Source organism: Octodon degus, unplaced genomic scaffold (genome assembly GCF_000260255.1).
Source record: "Octodon degus isolate 3935 unplaced genomic scaffold, OctDeg1.0 scaffold00030, whole genome shotgun sequence".
Classification (NCBI taxonomy): Eukaryota; Metazoa; Chordata; class Mammalia; order Rodentia; family Octodontidae; genus Octodon; species Octodon degus.
The window spans coordinates 1,854,474-1,878,568 of NW_004524606.1; the positions used below are offsets into that span (position 1 = coordinate 1,854,474).

At 35.1% G+C, this 24,095-nt stretch overlaps 1 protein-coding gene across 2 annotated transcripts in view; it reads left to right on the plus strand.

Moving 5' to 3' along the window:
- The window catches only part of Galnt13 (polypeptide N-acetylgalactosaminyltransferase 13), a 509,399-nt gene that overhangs the window by 459,345 nt on the left and 25,959 nt on the right, over positions 1-24,095 (plus strand). For both annotated transcript variants that reach the window (XM_023713326.1, XM_023713325.1), the window contains exon 9: positions 1,627-1,725. In XM_023713326.1, coding sequence (XP_023569094.1) covers positions 1,627-1,725 — 99 coding nt within the window. The remainder of the gene's footprint in view (positions 1-1,626; positions 1,726-24,095) is intronic.

The following is a 24,095-nucleotide window of genomic DNA, read 5'->3' on the forward strand; positions in this document are numbered from 1 at the left end:
AGAAGAATATATGCAGTGTATTATTTGTTGAAACTGTACTTCCGATTTGATTTGAAACTGTCTCATTGCTATCTGTTTATCAATAAAACTTTGAAAAAAATCTCTAGTTTATTTATTTGTCAGCATGAAGAAATACCTAAGTAGAGATCTACAAGTTATTTTATTGAGGAAACAGTAAAATATGCATGTCATAATATGGGTTAGGGATACAAAATTCTCAGAATCAGTATGAATAACTACAAGTGTATAACTGGAGTTAAGAATAAAGAACAACTATCAAAAATAAATCATTCAGGAGAAGGATCCTTCTTTCTCTTTCTCCTTATATTTATTTGTGTTTGATTTAGTAATGGCATGCATAATTATCTTTCTCTCAAATATAATTCATTATCTTATATTAATTAGGCGACTATGCATTGTTTGAGAAATGCATGTCTGCAGTTGACAATTAACTCTTCCTTCTGAATAATCTATAAATTCTGCTTATATTATAACAGCTTTTTCTAGGGTTAAGCACTTTCATTAAGTTTGGCAGTATGAATGAAATAAGAGAGATGCATATGTTTTAGTTAGAGAAATAAATGACATGATTAATAGTTATTAATGCACAAGATAGACCATACAAGGTGAGAACAAAAAATGCAGTATGAAAAAATACAGTATGTTTTTAAATTCTAAACAGAAATGGATACATGATCATTAATCCCCCTCAAAATATTGCCCCTCAGTTCAAGCACATCCTGTTGTTTTGTTTGTGTCCCTTTCTGAAGCAGCTCTCTAAGTCCTCTTTTACAAGTATGTGCTTTTAATTATATTGTTATGGCTAACAATATAACTGAGTTAATCCCTTGCAAGGAAGATCAAGACTGGAGTGTGGATATTTGGGTGAAATTCACCTTAGTGTTTACATTTCATGTCCACTTTGACTTTGGAGAAGAGCAAGAATTTGCTTTGTGGCAGCCCTAGTGAATTAGGCCGAAGGACACACAATGTTTTTCTGAGTCTGCCTTTTTAGTGAATGGCATGCAGCAACATCATTCACTGTGTTTTTGATCACCCTCAGAAAGATAATCAAAAAAGAGGACTGTGAGTGCCACTTTAGAAAGTGACAAAAACAATGGGAAAAGTGTGCTCCCAGTAAGGAGGATGATTTGGAGGGAGATTAATGGCCGGATGCCTTTTACTATAATTATTTTTTAAACTTAAGCGTTCGCAATGTTTGTTGACCACTCCTTAAATTTGAGTGTTTGACACAGGTTTTACTTCTTTGCATGTGGTAGGTACCATAAGAGATGAAGAATGAATGGTGATTAGTTGGGAAATTATTTGTCTTAAGTTTTAGAAGATGTGAAACTACCACCTAGTTCATGTAGATGCTTCTTCTCTAATACTATAACTTAATCAGATGTTAGTGCCCAAGGCAGTGCTTTTCAATTTATTTCAGCAGGATTTTAGATACTGAGAATAAGGACAGACATTTAAAAAGAAAATTAAGTATTTATAGCAAACTACTATTTGGGAATTTCCTTGAAAACTTGTAGTTTAATAATATCACAGATTTTCCGACTTAATTGACTTTTTGCCTCGTGGTTTACTCTCTTTTTTTCTGTGTGTCTCTCCCTTTAGATAAGAAATGTTGAAACCAATCAATGTTTAGACAACATGGGCCGGAAGGAAAATGAAAAAGTGGGTATATTCAATTGTCATGGCATGGGAGGAAACCAGGTAAACTCTTTTTTTAATTAATTTAGTAATCCAGGGGGAAAAATATTGTTAAAATTATTAGTGTAGATCATGGCTCACAAGCTTGTCACAATAATTTCTTAGTTTAGTAACCAGACCTCCAAGCCAAGAATTAACTAGGCTATTTTATGATCACAAGTATGCTGCAAAATTAAAGCAAAGGGTAACACTTTCAGTGAACATACATTTAAGAAAAGATGGCCAGATATTTTATACCCATTTCACTTTATCATGATGAGAAAATTTTATTCTATGGGTACTCTCTGGTTTTTCTGTTGATTTTTATGTGTATCAGAATTTCTATAAGTTTTGAATTTCAATACATTTTTTAAATACATGATTTATCCCTGAGAGCTGAATAAAACCCTAGGAAAAAAAAATGTTTTAGTTGTGTCAGTCCAATTCTCAGAAACTTACCAGAGTTTAAGAAGGATTCTTGTTTTCCATTTGAGTCCTAAAAATTGTATTTCTGCAAGGCTCTGTGGTTGTGACTCTTCTGTCTTGCGGAGCCTTGCTTCATGGTGACTTTGAAAGGAAGATTTTAGAATTTCTGGAAAATGCTTACAAGGCAAAGCTTGAGATAGCTGGGAGAGAGTTTGTGCAGAAGTTAATGAGAAACCCAGCACTGAGTTCTTTCTAGGTGGAAAAATTTCTAGGCTAGCACAGACTGAGGTTGCAGAGGTAGCCCATCCAGCATGCATGGATTTAGGCTGAGCAGTGACTCTGCTGCTGTAAAACAAGGACAGTAGCACTATGGAGCTTTAATCCCATACTTTACAGGTGGTATCTCTGTGACACTATGTGATTCAGTGTTTTCCTTAAAAGCAAAACGATCAGTAATTAAAGGCCCAAGTAGGTTTCCAAAGTTTCAACTTGTACAAGACAGTATTTAAACTAAATCTCTATATTATAACATTTGAGAAAATGAGTTTATGGTGGAAGATCATAGAAACAATAGTATAGGCAGAAGAAAGAAAAATATTTTAGATGATACAGCTCATTGTTATATTGATTCACAATAACTGGAAGGCCTGTGCTGCCACAAACCAAAGACATTTTAGTAAATTCATGTAAAAATTATAAAAGCTTGAAGAGAGAGAAAAAGAGGAGGTGAAGGGAACACATAATTAAGCCATGCCATGCACCTGTAGCAACACCCCACATTGACTGTAATCTCGTGTATTTCAAACATGTACAAATAAAAATGAAAATTAGGAAAACAGAAAAGAGAAGTTGTGGGATTTAATTTTCTCTCTTAATTTTGAAAGAGTCAAATGTGGACAGTTGTTTAGGTCATGAATGATTCCGTGAGGAAACCACAATCCCTGTGTTTTCATTGTGGGATGCCTCTAGTGGTCCGTTTTCACATCATCATCTGGTCAGAGTTTGTTGAAGGTTTTGCACATAGTGTGCCCACATTCAGGATGGGAAAAGTGTGGTGAGGAATAACTCTAAGAAACATGTCTGCTTTTTATTAGGAAAAAACAAAAACCTCCTAGAGGCTTACCATTCCTCTGTGTATTATGTATGTGTTTTTGACCAAAAATATGTTACTTGAGTATACCTAGGGACCAAATCCCAGGATGTTCAGCCTTAGACTCAGAAGGCTGCTTCTCACAGGTCATTTGTAGCGTATGGTGGATGGACATTCAGAGCCGGCTACTACAGTCCATGTTAATAGATGATGGGAAAATCCCAACTAATCATCTATACCATGACATGCATTAAAAAATTCCATATGATCTCACTCTAATTCTAATGCACACTTCAATGAGAGAAAAGTACCTCATATAAATTATCTTTAAAAATTCAATAAGGTTACTATTGAAAAGGATAATCATATGCTTGCATTTGTGTGCATGACACACCGTATACCCAGATTGTAAGCATTAAATACTGCATTATTTATTTATAAAATTTCAGACACACAGAAATTAGCTTTTTCCGATCTCCTGTAACTCAGTCTTCCTTCCCAGAACCCGGCACAGTGCTGGTGGTTTGAGAGGCACATAATAAACTGCGCAAATTAACAGCTGAGGGTCTCTGTGGTTCAAACAATGGGCTTTTACATTCAGTACCTCATAGACATTGTCAAGGAATAATTGTAGCTATTGCCATCATTAAAAATGTTTCAAAAATCAATCTTAGAGAATCACAAACTGAGTGAAAAAATAAGCAATAACCAAGGAAACATTCCTACATACATTCTAGTACCTTTACATTGTGGACTTAACGATAAGTGAGAAACTGAAACCATATTTATTTTTCAGCATATATAAATACTTAGTAGTATTGTGCACATATTTATAAAACTAAGTATCTATCAAAAGGCAAATAGTTACTTAAGCATTAATGCATATGTGTGGAATATACGATAGCCTCAAAAGTAGTCAAAGAAAGCATGGAAAATACAAAATGGGAAAGAAACATCTAGAGTACCTCTTACTTTCAATGATTTATTTATCAAAACCATATATGAACATTTTTCTGTATTTTACAATACTTACACAAGTGTTATAATTTACTAGAAATGTATTGTAATCTGTAAAATAGATTGTTCTAAAGAGAATAAATCTAAAAAGAAGTTGGAATGGAAATTTTCACTTTTACTTCACATTTTATATATATTTACTACCTTCATAATAACAGTGGAGACTTAAGAATAAAAGCACAATTTGTAATATCACCAATCTGATCAATTTATGGATAAGGTACTCAGTGCTTTAACTTTAATGTTTGTCTATGAAATGTGTAAAAGATTTGCCTCAAATCTTGTGTCTTGTTACTAATCTCCTGTTTCTCCTATTGGTCCATTGGCATCAGTCATTTTCTTCTTATTTCCACTATGTTTTCAATTATTTCTTATTTTGTTTCTAAAAATAAAAGCTAAAATGTTCACTCAGTTCTTCATACTGAAGATAAAAATGCAACTTCCTTTAATATTGTTTAGCTGCAAGCACTGACCTGCCCCTAGTGCTGTTCTCACAAATACATGTTATGAAAAATGCAATCACAAAAAAACCCTATAATTAAGACTTCAGCTTCGACAGAAGTCAGTATTTTCAGGATAATTAATACATAGTGGCTGGTTTAGATTTTTCTTTACTCACTTTAAAAATGAACAGAGTTTATAATTTTATTCTCAAAATTCCCTTTCTGTTTATATTGCTATTCTTTTATGTTACAAGGGAAGCAGCATCTATTTTTGTGGTTTAGTTTTAAAATTTTACAAGTACTGTGGTCCCCAACCCATAAAATTCTTCATATTCCTTCTCTAGTCTTTAGAGAAAAGCCATAACAAATGTTCAAATACTTTTTGACTCAGGAAGAAATTATTATTTGGAGTTTTTGAAATATTTTGTTTAAATTATCAAAAACACAAATGATGTAAAGATGAATCTGTGGAAGCTTTTGTAGTTGGAATACTGTTCTTTAACAAAGCTAGTATGGAAATGTTTCTAAATTTGAAATAATCATCTTGAGGTACTCTTTTTTAATTCATGAATGAAGTTATCTACTTCTTAGAATAATGGCAAAATTAGGCCCTCTGTTCCTATCTTTTCATGAAATGTTTTCATTGGCAAGTAATGTCTTGTGGATAAACATTTCAGACAGAATTAAAGAGGAATTCCATTCATTTGATATAAATTTTTACAAGTGAAGGAAGAAACTTACTCCTTAGTGATAGAAAGTTTCTAGAAGTTTTGAGGTAATTGTCTACATGTCTCAAAAGATGAGGTGGTCTCCTGAAAGCCATTTCCTGTCATATCTTCGTCCCCATCTCCTCTCTTCAGCTCTGAAATCTGTACCTAATTAATGATTGTGAACTTTTCTACAAGCATCTCAAATTCATCTGTTTCCTAACTGGAACTTCTTTTCTTCCCCTTGACATAGTCATCCCAAACTTAAATCTAATATAAAAAGCTTTACTAGTAGAGTCTGATTGGTCACAAAATCCTGAAATTTACATGTAAAAATATTTCTCCTGTCCTACTTCACAATCCCTTTATATCCAAGGACTCCACCTTTGTCTTAGCCTATGTCTTCTTTAAATTTTCTGATTTTATTATGTCTATGACTACATCATTTATATTGTATTGGGATATAAAGTTTCATCAGAATCTTCAGGAATTTTCCACAGCCCAAAAAAAGAAATCTGTGTTGCTCAGTACAGCACACAGCACTCCCCACAGTCTAGTTTCTGCACTAGCTGCACTTCTACTTTGATCTACCTTGACATTTCAGTAGTCTCTTGTGCTGAACATGCCTGGTTGACGATTTCCCGTTCCTTTCATGCCTAAGAATTTTCAAATTTCTGCAGTGTACTGATACAGTTCCCCAATTTCATGACTGAATCTATCCTTTTTATCCACAAACTTAATCATTTAGTTTCTCTTCTGCTAGCTATTGGATAACAACTTCTTAATCTGCCCACAACATACTTTTTAATGGAAAAATTACAGTTTTTCAGCTAAATTCTCCTCTTGCCTAAAAAATAGTATTACTTGTAAATTTTCATTTTTATAGACTAGACCCATTGTCCTTGTGCCTGGAGTCTGCTAAGTACCCATACTTCTTTAAAAGTGTGTCCAGATAGAAATTTGTTAAGTTAAAGTTATGCAACACTATATGGCTTTTAATGTATTGTGACAGATGGTCTTTTAAAAAATATTACCATATTTTTAAAAGGACTAATTGCTGAAATAGGAAGTGATACTCGGACAGCTCTAAATCTGCACTATCTTCTATTCTCACAAGTATCTTTGAAGTACCTTGTGTTATTGTCCTGGTTTCATGCCAGGTAGACTTATGGAAACTGAGAAATTAGTAGAATGATTGAGATAGTAGAGCCAGTTTGAACCAAAGTCTGTCTGATTCCACGTCAACTTTATATCCATTGTATTTGGACTAATTCCCAATCACATGCCTCCAGTTTGTTATCATAGTGGCCAATCCTGATGCCTTATTAAACATTTTTGTTACAAATTTGTTAGTGTAGTTTGGAAGGGGAATTTACTGTTTTTAAACCATATTCCTATCATTATCATTGCATTTAAGGATTTTAAAACTAGCATTTAAACACTAAAAGTGCTATCACAAATTTCTTAGATTTAGTTTTATGTCTCCACTGTGAGATTTTTCTCATCATCTTTAATAATACTTCATTAATAAAGTTTTACCCTATGGCATGCACATTGCAAATATTTTTCTGACTTTGACTTTTTGTGTATACTGTCTTTATATACATATGTTAAAATACTTTATATATACCAATTTCTTCTATTTCTCTTTTTGGCATGGAATATTCTTTTGTAATGAGTGGTTTTTAGATATCTACACTATCTTTAAAGAATCAGTATCAAAATTGATAATTTTTTACCAATCTTATTGGCATATATTCTATCTATTCGTATATTGATAGTACTTTTTAACATTTATATTAAACTGTGTTTGGGGGACTGGCGAGATAGCTCAGTGGTCTAAAGCAGCTGCTTAGGCAAGCTTAGGCAGGTGCAGGCGACTGAAGTTCGATCCCTGGCACCACATGCTGAACCAGCTCCACCCTGAGATGGCAGAAGAAAGAACAAAGAGCGAGAGCAAGAGCCAGAGTGAGGGAGGGAGGGAAGGAGGGAGGAAGGAAGGAAGGAAGGAAGGAAGGAAGGAAGGAAGGAAGGAAGGAAGGAAGGACTGGCCAAATAGCTCAATGGATTAAAGTGCCTGCAAGTAAGCACAAGGAGTCCAAGGTTCTATCCCCCAGCCTGCCCTTCTGGCCCTGCCCCTGGGGGATTTGAGACAGCAATTGAGACAGGGTGTGGTGGTGCATGCCTGTAATCCCAGCACTTGGAAAGCTGTAAATAGGAGAATCACTACAAGTCCAATCTAGTAGTGAGACCCTGAACACCCTGTAGACCCTTCCCTAAAATACAAAAAAGAAAGAAGGAAAGAACAAAAGAAAAAATGTTTATGATTTGGTACATATCAGACTAATAAAATATTTATAAAATAATTAACTTATTTTGAAATAAAAAATCTATATACAGCTTTTAAAATATGTTTGGTGAACATTTCCTTGTGAACTGCAACTCATTTTTAATGAAAGATGCAGCTCCTGGGGCCGGGGGGATGGCTCAGTGGAATAAGCGCTTCCCTGGCAAGTGCAAGGGCCTGAGTTCAATCCCCGGTTCCACAAAAAAAAAAAAAAAAAAAAAAAGATGCAGCTCCCACATGAAGTCTGCTTCATTTCAAAGACAAAAATTGTAAAGTGGTAGAAAAATACATTTTTAGAAAAACTTTGTAGTGTTTTTTTTTTTCTCCTTAGATTCACTGATTTGGAAAGAGCTAAAAGGAATACAGATGGAGGCATTCTATATAATTTATTGCAGTAAATGATTCAGAGTCATTTTTCAAGACAATAAGTCTTTTAGGGAAACTTATGCTATCCATTTATTAAAATCCTGTTCTCTGTCTGAATCAGAGTATCATTAGGTATTAACTAACTTCTATAGAAGTGTCTTCTCCTTCTCTGCAGTGTAATTATTCATACTTAAGAATAATGTAATCTGATGGTAGCTATATTAACAATTTTGAAAATAAACACTGACTCTTCTGATTACAGATTCTCTCCCAGAAGAAGTGATTTCAGTAATGCATTCTAAAATACAGATTAAAATGAATTCATTCAACAGATATGTATTTATATTAAAGTTTGCATTTTCATAAATACTATAATTATTTAGAACCAATTTAGACAGCGATTGAGTCCCCTTTTAGAGTTTGCATAGTGGAATTAAAACTTGTAAAGGATTTCACAAAATAAATTTGCAAGGGAAATTAAATGGCCTATGAGGAAGGAAGGAACACCATCTATCCAGTAAATATTTGAAAGAATTGGATATATGCAAGCTGAAAGGAAGCAAGGTTATCACAATTTCAATAAGAACAGAAACTATTCCAGGAGCATTTCAATTTCCTCAGTGCTTTGTGGAGAGAATTTTTCTGGGTTTTGCGGGCTTTATGATGCTACTAAAATATACTGAAGGTGGAATGGTTACTTAGCATGTTTAGGCTACTTTAAGAAAAATATAAATTGGGTGGCTTATGAACAACAGAGATCTACTGTTCACAGTTCTAGAAGTCAGGAAATCTGAGATCAAGATGTTTGGAGAGTCACTGGATCAGGCTTGTTCTCTGGTTCAAAAATCATACCCTTCTTGGCTGTGTCCTCAGAAGTAACTAGCTAGCTCTTGAGGGTCTCTTCTATAAGGATACTTAGTGATAGGTTCCATCTGAGTACAAACTGCTAAATTATCATGGTTCTGATTCAACATGGATGAATCGCTAAAACAACTTATCTTCCCAATGATCACTTCCTCCACCCCAGTCCTGGATTCCTTTCCTGTGCACACAAGGGACCGCCCAGTCAGCTCCCTAGTTGTCACTAATCATGCCCCTCAAACTCTGCCCCTATCAAAAATCAAAAAAATCTCAGCCCTTCTGTCTCAGGTCAAAGGATCCTACCATCTCCCTGTGATTAGTCCTCTCCATATCCTCATCAATGGCAATAAAGTCTTTCCCGTCCCTTTCTTTCACCTTTTTTTTTTTTTTTTTTTTTTTTTTTTTTTTTTTTTTTTTGCTACACCAAAAGTCCTAACACTTAGCCCACTTATGACTAAATGGACAATATAATATTGTCCACCTTCTAGTACTACTGTACTGGGAGGTAAATTTGACAGATGAACTAAGGAGTTTGAGGACACAAACATTTAGACTATAGAAAATGGTCCACATAACACACCAGCCCTGCCCTTGGGCTCACTGAGCTGGCCACTGAGTCTGGGCGTGGTGGATCATGCCTATGATCCCAGAGCTGGGAAGGCTGAACAGGAGGATTACTACAAGTCTGAGCTGCATAGTGAGATCCTGTACCAAATACATTGTTAATTAATTAATTTAAAAAGAAAATAGTAATTTGTCTGAATCATTCATCCAAGGTAAACCTCATTATTGTAATTCATAATCTAGAATGTGTATATATAACATTAGTCAAGAAAAATGTCCAAAAAAGACAAACTTTTGCAATAGGCCCATTTATTGAGTGGTCTTGAGCTCTCATCCTTAAGTCCCTTAAACCAAAAATTAGCGATTTTTCACATAAATTCAAGGATGGCCTGCCATCATGAAATTGGTTTGATGTCAAACCTCCAGATATAAGTTCATTCATATAGTGAGTCTGTTATCTCCATGCTATTTCATGCATTTTTTTTCTTAATATTTTACTAGGAAATCGATCTTCTCAAATTTATATATAAAGGAGCTCCAAGTGCTTATCGATTCTTGGGCTTCTTCCCATTGTTTCAAACTGAATTATGCACATTTCTACTTCAATGACCAAACACAGCCTCAAGCTTAGTATGCACATGTACCTCATCCTTCATCCAAAACCTTTCGATTCTCCAATCTCTGCATTAATTTGGCTTCATGTTTTGCACTGTCACTGCTCTCCCTAATCTAGACAGTAGGCCCTATGAATTCTCCTTTTCTAGTTCTTTCCTCTTCCATTAAAAATTCTGCCTCCTAAATCTGGGCCTCGATCAGCTTACACTTGAAATCTATGATAGTTCTCAATGTTCTTTCTTCCTATCTCCAGGCTGTCTTCTTTATGTCATCCTTCCAAATAAGAAGGAAATGAATACTTGCCCCAAATCTGTTTTATAATTGCATCTTCTGTTACGCACAACTTAAACTTGATTCCATTAACTCTGTTGATCTTGGCCAGACTTTGAGAGTTTTGCTAATTATTTTATCACAACTGTCTTTTCATAGAAACATTTGTTATAAGTTTTCCCCACTTTTCTGACATGTGAATTTTTATTGAGAAAGAGAATGCTTCTGTGTAAGAGGATCAGAGGGGTCCCAGAAAATGAGCTGTGCACTAAGTGCTGCCCTTCTCAGGGGTGTTTTATTGAGTGAAGCCATGAAGTGAGGTGGGCTTAAGGTAGGGCAGAACTATAACCAATCAATTAGATTACAAGAATAATCACTTATGTAATATTGATCCCAAATTGAATCATAGGATGAGTGTGTGGTGGAACAAAATATGGACAATCAATAAGTATACAACAAGTATAGTTGCTAGGACAATATTGATTAAATGGGGATCAAATTGGGAAGCAAAGTCACACAGGAAGTGCACACAGGATAGATGAAGCTTTCCTTGAAGGGTAAGGTAAGGAGATTTGTTCCTTCACCCCAAGGTGATTGACATCTACTTAACATGTCAATCACTGCTGCTGGTCCCCAGGGGCTAGAAATGGTTGAATAGTTCTTTGTCTTGAAGCTTGGCCTTGAATAAATGCACCTCCAGCCATAGTTGCCTTCCTCATTGACCTCTTGAGGAGGGCCAAGCCCTGTAGACTGCCTGCAATATTTCAACCTAACTTAGCTACCTATAACATTTTCCCCTCTGAACAGGATGATTTTGAATATTGCCAAGAAAGCTTTCCACCAGGAGAAGCCAGTAATATTTTTCCATACAGAGGCTAAGGAAAAGGTCTGGGGAATTTTATATATGACATTGACATGTGAATTCCATTCCTCTAGTCATATTTCAAAACCCACACTTTATGTGCTGTTATTTTTCTTCCTTTCTTCAGTATACATATCCCCTTCTTTCTAACTGGGCATTTTTCTCATAAGCTTTTGCTTACTGATATACTTTTGATATTTCTCTATATATCTCTAGTCCTTATGTTTTCACTTAATTATGTGTGTCTCTTCAACCCATTTCCACAAATAAATTGTAACTTCTTGAAAGCAACAATTAGTTCAGTCCTTTAAAAAATTTCTACAGTAGTATGGCTTGTTGAAAGAATAAGAAAGAGTGAAATTCATACAAAAGTTTTAAAGTTAGACAAAGAATTTTGATCACATAGTTTAGAGAAGCCACATAAGGGAAAATCATCTTCCTGGTGGGTGAAACGCCTCCTATGGAAATCCGTGAGTATGGAACTTTGGAAAAATGTCACTGAAAAATGACTCAAAATATCCACATACTAATTTCTTAGACCTTGTGTATTATCTCATATGGTCAAAAAAACTGTGAATGTATTACATATCTTGAGATGGGGCAACTACTGTGGATTACCCGGTTGGATCAAAAGTACAACTTGGGCCAGTGAGATAGCTCAGCAGACTAAGTGCCTGTTTAGGCAAGCTCAGGTACCAGGGTTTGAGTCCCAGTACTATATGTCATGCTGGCCCTACCCTCAGATGCACTGAGCTGGCCACAGAGTCTGGGCATGGTAGTGCATGCTTGTAATCCCAGCCCTGTGGAGGCTGAAAACAGGAGGATTGCTATATCTGAGCTTTGTAGCAAAACCCTGTACCAAACACTGAAAAAAAAATTACAACTGCACCTTCTCTTTGTAAGAGAGAAGCAGGGAAGAGGGAAATTCAGTGCACACAGATGAGGGGGTGATTTGCCCACCCACAGAGCCAGGTGTAGGAGTGACCACGTGAGAATGGGCATGGCAGCCCTTTCCAGGAGCTGGAAGCAACACTTCTCCCCCAGAGGGTAGGAAAGACTGCTACACTGCAGCTAATGGATCGGATCACTGCATAAGCTGATTTTGAACTTCTGGTCTCTCTAAATGTGATGGACTACATTTTTAAACTACCAAGTTGATAACAAATTATTTAGGCAGCCACACTAGAATGACTGTAGGGGCTCAAAACAAAACAAAACAGCCCTTTTCAGATAATCCACCACAGAGCGCAGAAACACCTCAGTCTTTTGGGAAACAAATCTATGACTCTAGGCCTTTCTAAAAGTTAGAAACATATATTATCTTATCCTATCACTTCAAGAAATTAGAGAAACAGCAATAAGAAATGGCTCAAAAAACTGGTTCCTCAAAATGTTTAAATCTTAAAAAGTTCGTCTCTGGAGATTCCATTTTGATGTGATTTTTTTGTTGTTATTTGTAGACTCTTTGATACTTTAGCAATTGTAGCTCTAAATCCCATATTAGTAGTAAACATAAATTTTAATAGTGAATTTTTAACATATTAAATGGAAGTAGCCTTTTCAAGTAGTAGCTAATATGACCTAAACAAATATTAGCATTATTTTAGTCTTTTAATATTATAGGCCAACAAATGAGCAGTCAACAAATTAACAATTTCTTATTTTTAACAAGTTAGAGTCTTTTTTACATTAGAGAAACAGCTCTGTAGTTTAGACTAGATTAAGACTTGGTGGAAATTTAAACTGGTGACCTGATTCTTACCTGGTTTTTCCTGGTATCCTCATTTGAAATGGCTATTTTACTATGTTTAGTTCTTTTCATTGTAATAGTTAGCAGGTTGTGAGGGAGTGTTGTCTATTTGTTTGATTTTCTTTTTAATGTTTCCTTTGAAGTGAGCAGCAGTAGTTGGGTGTGTTGGCTCAAGGCTGTAATCCAAACAATTAGAAAGGCAAGAGGATTTTGAGCTGGAAGCAAGCTTGCAAATTTGCAAAACTCCATCTCAAATTAAAATTTATTAAAGGGATTGAGATTAAGCTTTCTACAGATTTTTGCCTAGCAAGTGTGATGCCTCGAGTTCTGTCTCCAAAAGCACAAAACAATAAACAAAGAACCTAGTGTGGGCTCATTCATTGATGTATCCTTAAGTATTCTCAAGTCTAGTTTTATGTCTACTTGATGCTAGTAAACATTTGTCACAAATGACACTGTTTTAAAAAGCAATGACGTTTTTGTAATAGAAGTTAACTTCATGTAATCCTAGATTCATTTCAATAAATAACAATTTTAGCTCTGCTTTCTATGAGCACGTAGTAATATGATTCCTTATGTCAATAATGTAAAAACAAACCAACTTCAGAAAGGTTTGTCTATTCCTTGTCTATTATGATTTTTTATTTTAAAAAAAGCAATGTGTGGAAAAAGGACTATACACACATTAAGCAGGAAGGGCAGTCCAAACTTGGAGGTGCGGACAATCTCTAAGAAGTTGCTCATGAAACGATGACAAGAGCATGTACAAAAGCACAAAAGAGATATTCTGTTAAGAATTAATTCCTTAAAATATATCAATAATGCTTCAAAGGGCTTAAATTAAATTCTACTTTATCTTTGCATGGTATCACATACCTGTCATCTGGAAATATCTCCCTTGTAAAGTAAAATTTCACACACTTATAAGGCAGTAGATTGAAAACTATCCTAGATTAATAAACCCCACTACACATAAACACACACACGTGAGCACACACATACACATGCACACACGTGTGCACACAAACCAACCTCAGAAAGGTTTCACTATTCCTTGTCTATTATGATTTTTTATTTAAAAAAAAAAAACAATGTGTGGAAAAAGGACTATACACACATTAAGCAGGAAGGGCAGTCCAAACTTGGAGGTGGACAATGCCACTCTCAATTGCCCATCATCAACAGAACTGTTTTACTGAGAATGATAAGCTGTAAACGGAAATATCTAAAAGAAATGTTTTGCTTCAAGTGGCATTAATATGCTCCCTTGTGCTACCAGGTTGCCTGTTCTGAAACCCCTTTAATTATAGATTAGCCATATGAGTTGTTGCAAGTATTAATATGTTGGAGGAATGAAAGACAGATGATGATTTCATCTTCATAGTCTGTAATGAGGTTGGGGAATATACAATAAGTATAGAACATCCTTTTGCTACAGAAATTTTATTAGGTGTTTTATATAGAGATATTTTATAATATAGATATATTTGAAACATATATTTGCATCTTCAATATTTATATAATAAATATTTTATTAAGTACTTTAAATATGTAAATCAATGTCTATTATATGTATAATTATATCATAAGCAGTGTAAGTTATATCTATAATTACATATATATGTTTTGTACATATTCTTACAATAACTATAACAAAAAATTAATTACATTTTTATTAGTGAGTAGACTGGGATAGATAACATTAATAATGTGTCCTGTTTTTACTAGATGATCAAAATTAGAGCAAGAACCAAGCCCAGATTTTTCTAACTTCAAAAGTGAGAATTTTTTCCATAAAGCATACTGCCACAAGAGAAGAACTAGTAAAATATATATAGTTTCAACATAAGCTAACTGAATGCTATGTTACCTGAAATGCATACTTTAAGTAACAATATTTTGACCATGCTTTATTTGGATAGAGCACACAAAGAACTGCATCTTAAAATTTATCTTGTGTTTTGGGAAGAATATTCCCTGTGGCAATTCAGAAGAATAGATAACCAGGTACGCCCTTCTCATGAGTAGCACGTGGATAAACTCACAACATTTTCTTTTCATGTGTATACATAACCAACATTGTTAAACATTGTGTATTTTCTAAAATGCAAAAAATGGGGCACAGGCATGACTGTCCTCTCTGCAGTTTTCAATTGAAACCATAAGAGTAGGAGTTTGATACTTTTGTCTCAAATTATTTGTTTCTTCCTGATGTGCATGCAAAGATACTAGATGTGAACATTCATTAGAGTGCATCGGCGTACTGCAGGGACAACCAGCTCTACCTCTCCATCCTTCCAGGGACACACGCATTAGGAGAAAGACTCCAAGGCTTTGATACACTAATGATTGCAGGTATATGCAGAGTTAGAAAGAATTTCATCTACATGTGGAGACTAATCTTTGTATTTAAGGATGGCTAGCAATATGTGTGTGTGTGTGTGTGTGTGTGTGTGTGTGTGTGTGTCCACAGGCCTGCATGTGTGAAGGAGATGGAAGCCATCTGACTCTTTTCTAATAGCAGAAAGGATACATGATGGGACAATATGTATTTGAAAAAATTATCTCTCCTGAAACTTGACTTAGCTTTAACCCTATATCATTAGACCTATTTCTCATTTCCAGTGCTAACCTTCTTTCCTGTATGCATCATACTCTCTTATTTGACCCCTGCATTTTATTGTATGATATTCTTTTAAACCTTACTTAAAGTAAGTCAGTGTTGATGACAATTCTAAATCTGAGAATTCTTGGGTGTCAAAACTGCTACACAATTTCCTGAAGTTCCATGTCCTTTCTGGCCCTCAATCTACAAGTCTATAAAATATTATTTCATGTTATAATAGATGTCTACCTGTTCTAATATTCTGCGTCTCCATTCAGTAATCAAGAGCTACAAGGCCAGATGATTTGTGCAATCTTTAGACCAATGTTAGGATGAACAAATTTAGAAAGACTGGCTAACAAATGTTTATGAAAAATATCTCAAAACTCTTTAAATGTTAAGCAAGCTTCTAGTCATCAATGATTTAAAGGAAAAAATGAAAAAATAAATAAAACATGTGACATGTAACCTATACTAAATGAATATCAAAAAGAATACAAAACTGTCATTAAACTAAGCTTTTTGTGTTATGTAAGAAGTCTAGTAAAGAAGCTACACAGTCCATAAGAGAGTCCTTAATATGTTTATACATAAAAGAATCATTTACAAAAACAGTTATGATGATAAGTTAGTATCTTCTCAGAAATTGCTTGGCTTTTATCTTATGGACTTTATGAATTACGTTATTTTTCAAGTTTTTCACAATATACTGCATAATCCTTTCAGAGTACAGTAAAAAGTCTGTGGACTAATATTTTTATTTGTCTCTAATTTTTTATTATTAACATTGTTCATATAAGATGTGATTTTTTTCTCTTTAATTTTTTACTATTAAATATACACACAGAAACAAACTGGTACTTCTGGGCAATCTTCTTTAAATTCACTTTGTGACAGTGAATTAGAAGTAAGTAAATTGGCACACAATCCCTATACTCTGTCTCACTGGAAATATGATGTGATCTTTTATAAAGCAAGTATTCCCAAGGGTCCATGGAAGGTCTTCAGAACACAGTCTGATGAGGGCAGGAGTAGGTCTAACAGGGTTCAAAAAGCAGTCAATGAGCACAGGGAATGGTGTATGGGGAAAAATCCAGAACACTGCCATAAATTGAATTGAAAGCCTGGGTTGTGACAGTGGAAAATTAATTTTTGTAGGGAGAGAAGCTAAGATTATAATAGAATGTAAATGTCAAGAAGGAAATTTTGATTTGAGGGAATGAAAGGGGCAAAGAGGTTTCCAAGTAGAAGAGTTGATAGAGGATAACTTGTGACCTTTTGTAATCAATATTTGGATTTGTTGAGATATCTCAGCCAACAAAACGGCCTCCTTAGGCAAGCTTAGGCAAGTGCAGGGATCATGGTTCAATCCCTGGCACCACATGCCACATAAGTCCAACCCCAGAGCACTGTGAGCCAGCCACAGAAAAAAAATTAGACTTGCATTTTAGTTATTAAACATGACAACATGAACACCACCAAAACAAAATTAGCCTCTTATTCTTTCCATTTAATGCTCAAGCATAATTTTCCAAAAAGGAATAACAACAGAATGTGAACAATTCTGTCTCAGTTACTTTTCTCTCATTGCTGGGACGAATACCTGACACCCAAAATGAAGGAAAGAGAAGTTTATTTAGCTCACAGTTACTAAAGGTTTCAGTCCATACTCAGCTGGCTACAAGGTAGAGCAGCACATGGCAGAGAGCAGCCTTTCATGGAATCAGCAAAGAGCAAGAGCAGAAAGGCAGGAGCATTGTCAACAATGGCTACAAAGAGGAAGTCTGTTTCCCTTAAGTTGCATTCAGGCTGGGTGTAGTACTCACAACCATAATCCCAGCAGTATGAAAACCCATAATCCCAGCCTTGATCATGAATTAATCTCAAATTCTAGAATTCCCCACCCCATGACTGCATGAAGCTTTGGGGGGATAATTAGAAACAAGCCACAACATTCCGCCCCTGGACCTCCAAAGTCTCCTGTGCATCCTTTTGTGCAAAAGGCATTTTAGTCCATCTCTAAGAGTTGCCAAGGTCCCAAGAGTTTCAGCATTGCTGAAAAGTCCAAGGACCAAGTCTCCCCCAAGATCTAAGGCAAACCCTTAGCTGTGAGCCCCTGTACAATGAAAAGTTAAACAAAACATTCAAAGGCACAACATAAACATTACCATTCCAAAAGTTGCACACAGCAGGATACCAAACATTGGGACCAACACAGGTCCAAAATCCAGCAGGATAAACATTAAATCCTATAGTTCCATGTGGAATACCTGAAGCAATCTATGATGAGTTGTGAGCTCCAAAGCCCTTATAAGGCTCTGTTCTTAAGGCACTTTCAGTGGTAGCTCTCATGGCTTCTCTCATAGGCCATCTTCGTTCCCTCTGTGCAGTTTCCCTTAGATGATCCTTTTTCCTGGCTTTTCCAAACTTCTGGGGTTTCCACTGAATAGGCTTCTCACTCATAGCTTTACACACTTCCCTCCCAGAGGCACACTGGCTGATCTGCCAGGCATTTTTCTGACATCTAGGTGGAAGCCTTCTTAACCTCAGATCCCCTGCATTCTGCAAATGCCTAAAACCAGTGCTATGCGGATGGTGCCAAGGTCTGCTGTCAGCTGGAGCAGTAGCCAGGCTTCCTACTCTCTTGTATGTAGGGAGTCAAGCCACTGGATCGCTGAGCACTCTGACCCTGACTCCAAGGAATAAATTCTCCATGCCAGTGCCATTCTGGAACCTGATGTGGCCACTGACACCATCTGGAACATTGGGCTCAGCGGCTTTTTCCCCAAGGCAAAGTCCCTGACCTTTGCAATTCTGAGGCTACAAAGTTCCAAAGTGCAGAGACCTGCTGCCTCCTGTGATACCTTCAGGCCATCCCTTCCATTCTTTTGGTCCTCCTCAGCACTGGAGATCTTCTCAGCTCTGTTTTTGCAGTCTACAGCTGTATTGGAGCTTCCTTTCTGGCCAAATTCACATTTTAAACCATACTGCTGGGCTCTTTGTACTTGATTTTCCTCATAAACCTGACTAAAAGCCCTAAACAAAATCCATGCCACTCACTCAATATTTGGCTGCTTTAGGGTTGGCAAGATAGCTCACTGGACTAAACACCTGCTTAGGCAAGCACAGGGACACATATGCAGTCCTGGGCTGGCCCCAACCCTGGGTGCACGGAGCTGACCACCAAGTCTTCTGGGTATGGTGGCATAGGCTTGTAATCCCAGTGCTAGAGAGACTGAAAACAGGAGGATCACTACAAGTCCAAACTGCATAGTGAGACCCTGTACCAAATACATAAATATATATATATATATATATATTGTGTTGAGATTTCTTCTGAAAGATTAATCAGTACATCATGCTTAATCTTACTCTTGGGAAAAGTCTCTGGACATGAACAAAATGCAGACAAGTTTTCTGCTAAACCAAAACACAAATGATCTGGAGTCCAGCAACCAATGCAGTCCTTTTTCCCAGCAGAAACTTTCCCAGCCTGGTCTTACCGGTAGGATTTCCATCAGCCTTCTGGTCTGCTGAACTCTTACCAGAATCTCCTGTACAGAATAGCAGAAGCTGCTCTAGTGCTTCACTTGTAGGCAACATCTCCAAACCTTCTCTATCTCTTCCCATAAGCCATTCCCCAAAATTCATAATCCACGTGGTCAGGTTTAGCCACAGTAACAACCCCATTCTTGGTACCAAATTCTATCTCAGTTACTTTTCTCTCATTGCTGGGACAAATACCCAACACCCAAAATAAAGGAAGGAGAGGTGTATTTAGCGCATAGTTACTGGAGGTTTCAGTCTGTACTCAGTCATACTCTGGCTCCAAGGCAGAGTGGCACATGGTAGAGAGCAACATTTCATAGCAGTGGCAAAGAGCAAGAGCAAAAGGGCAGGAGCAGTGGCAACAGTGGCTACAGAGAGGACGTCTGTCTCCCTTAAGTTGCATTGAGACTGTATGCCCCAGGCTGATTGTAGTACTCACACCCATAATCCCAGCAGTACTAAGACCCATAATCCCAACCTTGTTCATGAATTAATCTCATACTCTAGAATTCCCTACCCCATGACTGCATGAGACTTTGGGGTGACAACTAGACACAAACCACAACATATTGTTTCTCTTATTAGGTGTTAAAGGGTATGATCCATGCAAAGCAAGAAGTTCCTTGTAGTATGTACAGAAATGATACCTTTCCTTTTACCAGGAAAAAGGTTTCAGTACATTTCCATGGAAACAGCCTAGTAGCCATTCAATTTATGACAGAAATTCTTTTATTCTAATGAGAACCTACCATTTAGATATGCTTCTTTTCTATTCCAACTCTTTTTATTGAATTCTCTGAAAAGATTTGAGGTGTTTATTTAAAAGATTTAAATAAATGTATGTGTCTATAATAGGCAAAATTTTTTGTTTTAACCAAAAAATTTAAGAGATACATTTTAAGATCATGAAATCATTGAAGCAGTCTTGGTAGGCCATTGTGTGGTGTATGTTTTCCATCCACGTCCTACAAACTACTGAGAATCAGTACCAGTTTAGATAGGCAAAATTTGCCATGTTCTAATTTGCCTATGAAAAAGTTTTCTCATTCATTAACTTAGTTAATTAAATGATCCATAATCTAAATTTGATTTTTAAATATAGAAGATATAATATAGTATTATATGTAATGGTTAAAAAAATCCTTGCTCCAATATTTTAGGTTAAAATGATTTCTGGGATCTTTTGTACAGAACAATTTAAGAAATGCATGTTTCTAGTGACCCATAAAAATTTAATTTTCTTATATGTAAGCTTTGCTTATTAATTCTTCTATAGCCTATTACATGGAAGAAAAATGATAATAACTACACAATAGATGAACACTATGAAATAGTATAAGTTTTTACACTGTGAACCACATTTCTGGCACATGTGATAAAACTGATATTGCAACTTTGTGGTTTTCTTCTAAAAATCTATGACCCTAATCTAACCTTGCTGCAAATAATAGACAATGCAAAATGAGAGACTTTGTGAAAGTCCTTGACAAGTACTCTTCAAATATATGAAGGTCATGAAAAAGAAGGAAGTGGAATCCTCTGTCCATAGAGACTAAAGTGATGTCATAATAGATGATGTTATTTTTGAGTCATCTAGAATGTTATAATTTGCCTTTAAGTATTTCCATGTAGTTGATGCTTTTTATCTGATTATAGTGTTATACACAAAAGTATTAGGAAGTGTCTCATGATGATAAGAAGATATCTTTGACAATATATAAAATTTTTCAAAAGTGCCAATAAAAATATATTCAGATATAGCATATAAAAATCAATTGTGTTCCTGTTCACCAAAATAAACACAACCAATCAATAAAACAGTTCCATTCATAGTTGTGTCAAAAAATTAAATAGAAATTAAATTACCCACAAAGTGAAATAACCGTGTAAAAAAAAATCTACACTGCTTTAAAAAAAAAAACATTGAAAAGAGTATTAGAAAATGGAAAAATGACAGAAACATGTGTCTTTCTATTTTTATTTTATTTTATTTTATTTTATTTTATTTTATTTTATTTTTTGTGTTCTTGTAATGTATTTTATTTTTATTTATTTATATTTTTTATTGAGAAATAAATATGAATGAGACAGTTTCACAGCTGATTAATAGGACAGTTTTGATAGTCAATACATTGTACATTGTTATCTTCTTAGTGGTTATTCATAGTACAAGAAGCAGACAGGATATTCTGTCCAAACACTGTTAGTACACCTCTTTCTTCTCATTGAGTTAAGCGAAAGTAGCTGTAAATTTATCCTATTTTGTATATATAAATACAAAATGATCTTTTCTTTGAATCTTTTTTAAAATTTTTTATTTTATTTTTTTGTCCTGTCAGAGGTGAATATTCTATTGGCATCTAAATAGTATAGGTGTTTGAATTCAACTACACAATCTAACACTGTCTAGCAGTCTATAATATTAGTGGGTTATCCTCAGAAGTTATTGATTTGAGCCTTCTACAGCTCATCGTATTAACATGGATTTACTTTATATACCTTGTTTTTATACTTTTCTGCTGGATGGTTAAGACCAAGATATAGCAAGACCTATATACCTAGAAATGTAACTTTTGTATCTGATAAGGTCAGCCAAGTACTCTCAGGATTTATCCTGCAGCCCTGTACCGCCCTTTGTACATCCTTTTGTCAGAAATCAGCTCTAAAGTTTATATAAATCTATAAGAAACCCAGAATAGCCAAATAAATCTTTTTGAGCAACCAGAACAAAGCAAGAAGCGTTACAATCTCAGACTCCAACCTCAGTTATACCTCAAAGCTACAGAAATGCATCAGCATGGTACTCACATACACAACCAAAGATGTGTTGACTAGTGGACTACAACTGAGGATGCAAAAACAACCACGAGCACCTTCAGCATCTCATTTTTGACAAAGGGACCAATAATTTAAGCTGGAGGAAACATAGACTCTTTAACAAGCGGTACTGGGAAAGCTGGTTATGCTTATGCAGAAGAATCAACCTGGAACCATTTCTGTCATTCTTTAGCAACATAAAATCCAAATGGATATGGAAGGAGAAAAAAGTGAATCTGGTGAAAAAAAAATGGCCAAACACTGGAAGGCATGGAAATGAGCGTGGACTTTCTGAACTAAACCTTAATTGCACAAGATATAATACCTAGAGTCAACAAATGGGTTCTATCAAATTTAAAAGCTTCTGTTCAGCAAAGCAAACAACCCACAGGATGCATTGGAACAAATCCTTGCCAGCTATTCTTCATGTAGACTTCTATTATAAAAAACACATGAAGAACCAAATGAAAAAAGAGATACTACAAAACAAAACACCAACTAAAAATGGCAAACTTCTCAAAACAAGAAGTTTACATCAGCAATAGTATATAAAAAATATTCAACACTTTTGGCTATCAACATTGAAAGTCTGTCTTACTCCAGAAAGAATGGCTATGTATCTAGGATTCAAAACATAAGAAATAGAGGCAAGTGTGTGGGAAGAAAGATAGTTTTACCTCATTTATGAAAATGTAAACTAGCACAACCACTGTGGATATCTGTATGGAGATTCCTCAAAAATCTAAAAGTAGAAATTTCATTTAAGTCAACTATTCTTCTACCCACAAGAATAACCATGTTTGTAGCTGGACAATTCATAATAAGCAAATTCTGGAAAAGACCTCTATTCCCATCATCAAATGAATGGTTAAAGAAAATGTAGTATATGTACAAAATCCAGTACTACTGAGCCATGAAAAGAATAAATTTGAGTAACTAATAGTAAAATGATGGATCTTGAGACCATAATACTAAGTGGAAAAAAAACCAGATACAGAAAGTTAAATACTATGTGATTTCTCTAATGTAAGGGATAATAATAAAAATAAAGAGCAAAATGAAGGAGATATTAGAAAGCATAGAAGTTGTTCTGGGTGTAGGGATGGGAAGGGGATATAGGAAATGAGGGGACAGAAGAGAAAGTGGATGAAGATGCTCAATATGCTGTGTGAAAATGTAGCATTTGCTATATGAGTGTGTACTACTTCCTCAAGAGAGATGTAATTATTATTTGTAATACAAATGAATCCTGTAATTTTTCTGGCTCAACTTTTTCATTTAGAAAATGAAGCAGTTGACATAAAATGATGTCTAGACACTTTACACTGTGAACTTTAATAGTAAATATTGCCTTGAGGAACAGGAAAATATTTATAAATGAAAAGCCAAACAAATGATATGGAAACTACATCTTATATAATAATGCTGAATCAAATAAACTGTGAGATATTTTATAAACATACTGAATATTCTGTGTGTATTCAAAGTATACATTTATTGAGTCAGCTGTATACTATTTACAAACAGATAAACAAAACAAAAATATATCTATAGCTATCATCCTGTCCATTTATTTATTTATCATGCATAGATATTCTATCTATCTACTTATAACTTCATCTGAGAATGAGAGAAGTCTTTAGTAGGAAAACACCAGCAGACAGAAACATAGTAGTACCTCGCTGTGGATTGATACTACATTTTCTTTACCCATTATCCGTTGGTGGATATTTAAGCTATATCCAATATGTATCTATTATCAATTGTGCTGCTATAAAGTTTGGCATGCATATATCCCTCTAATAGTATGTAATTAGGTCTTCTGGGAAGATGCTTAGGAGGGGAATAGCTGGGTCAAATGAAATTTCTATTTTTGGTGTTTTGAAGAATCTTCATATTTATTGCAATAACTTTGCAGTCCTATATACACTGAAATTTTTTTTTTCTTTGCAGGTCCTTTACCATTCATTATTATTTGATTCCTTAAACATAGCTATTCTTTCTTTAGATAAATGCAATTTTGCTGAAATTTTAATTTGCAATTTTCAAATGGTTGGTGATTCTGAACATTTTTCATGTATTTATTGGCCATTTTTAATTCTTTT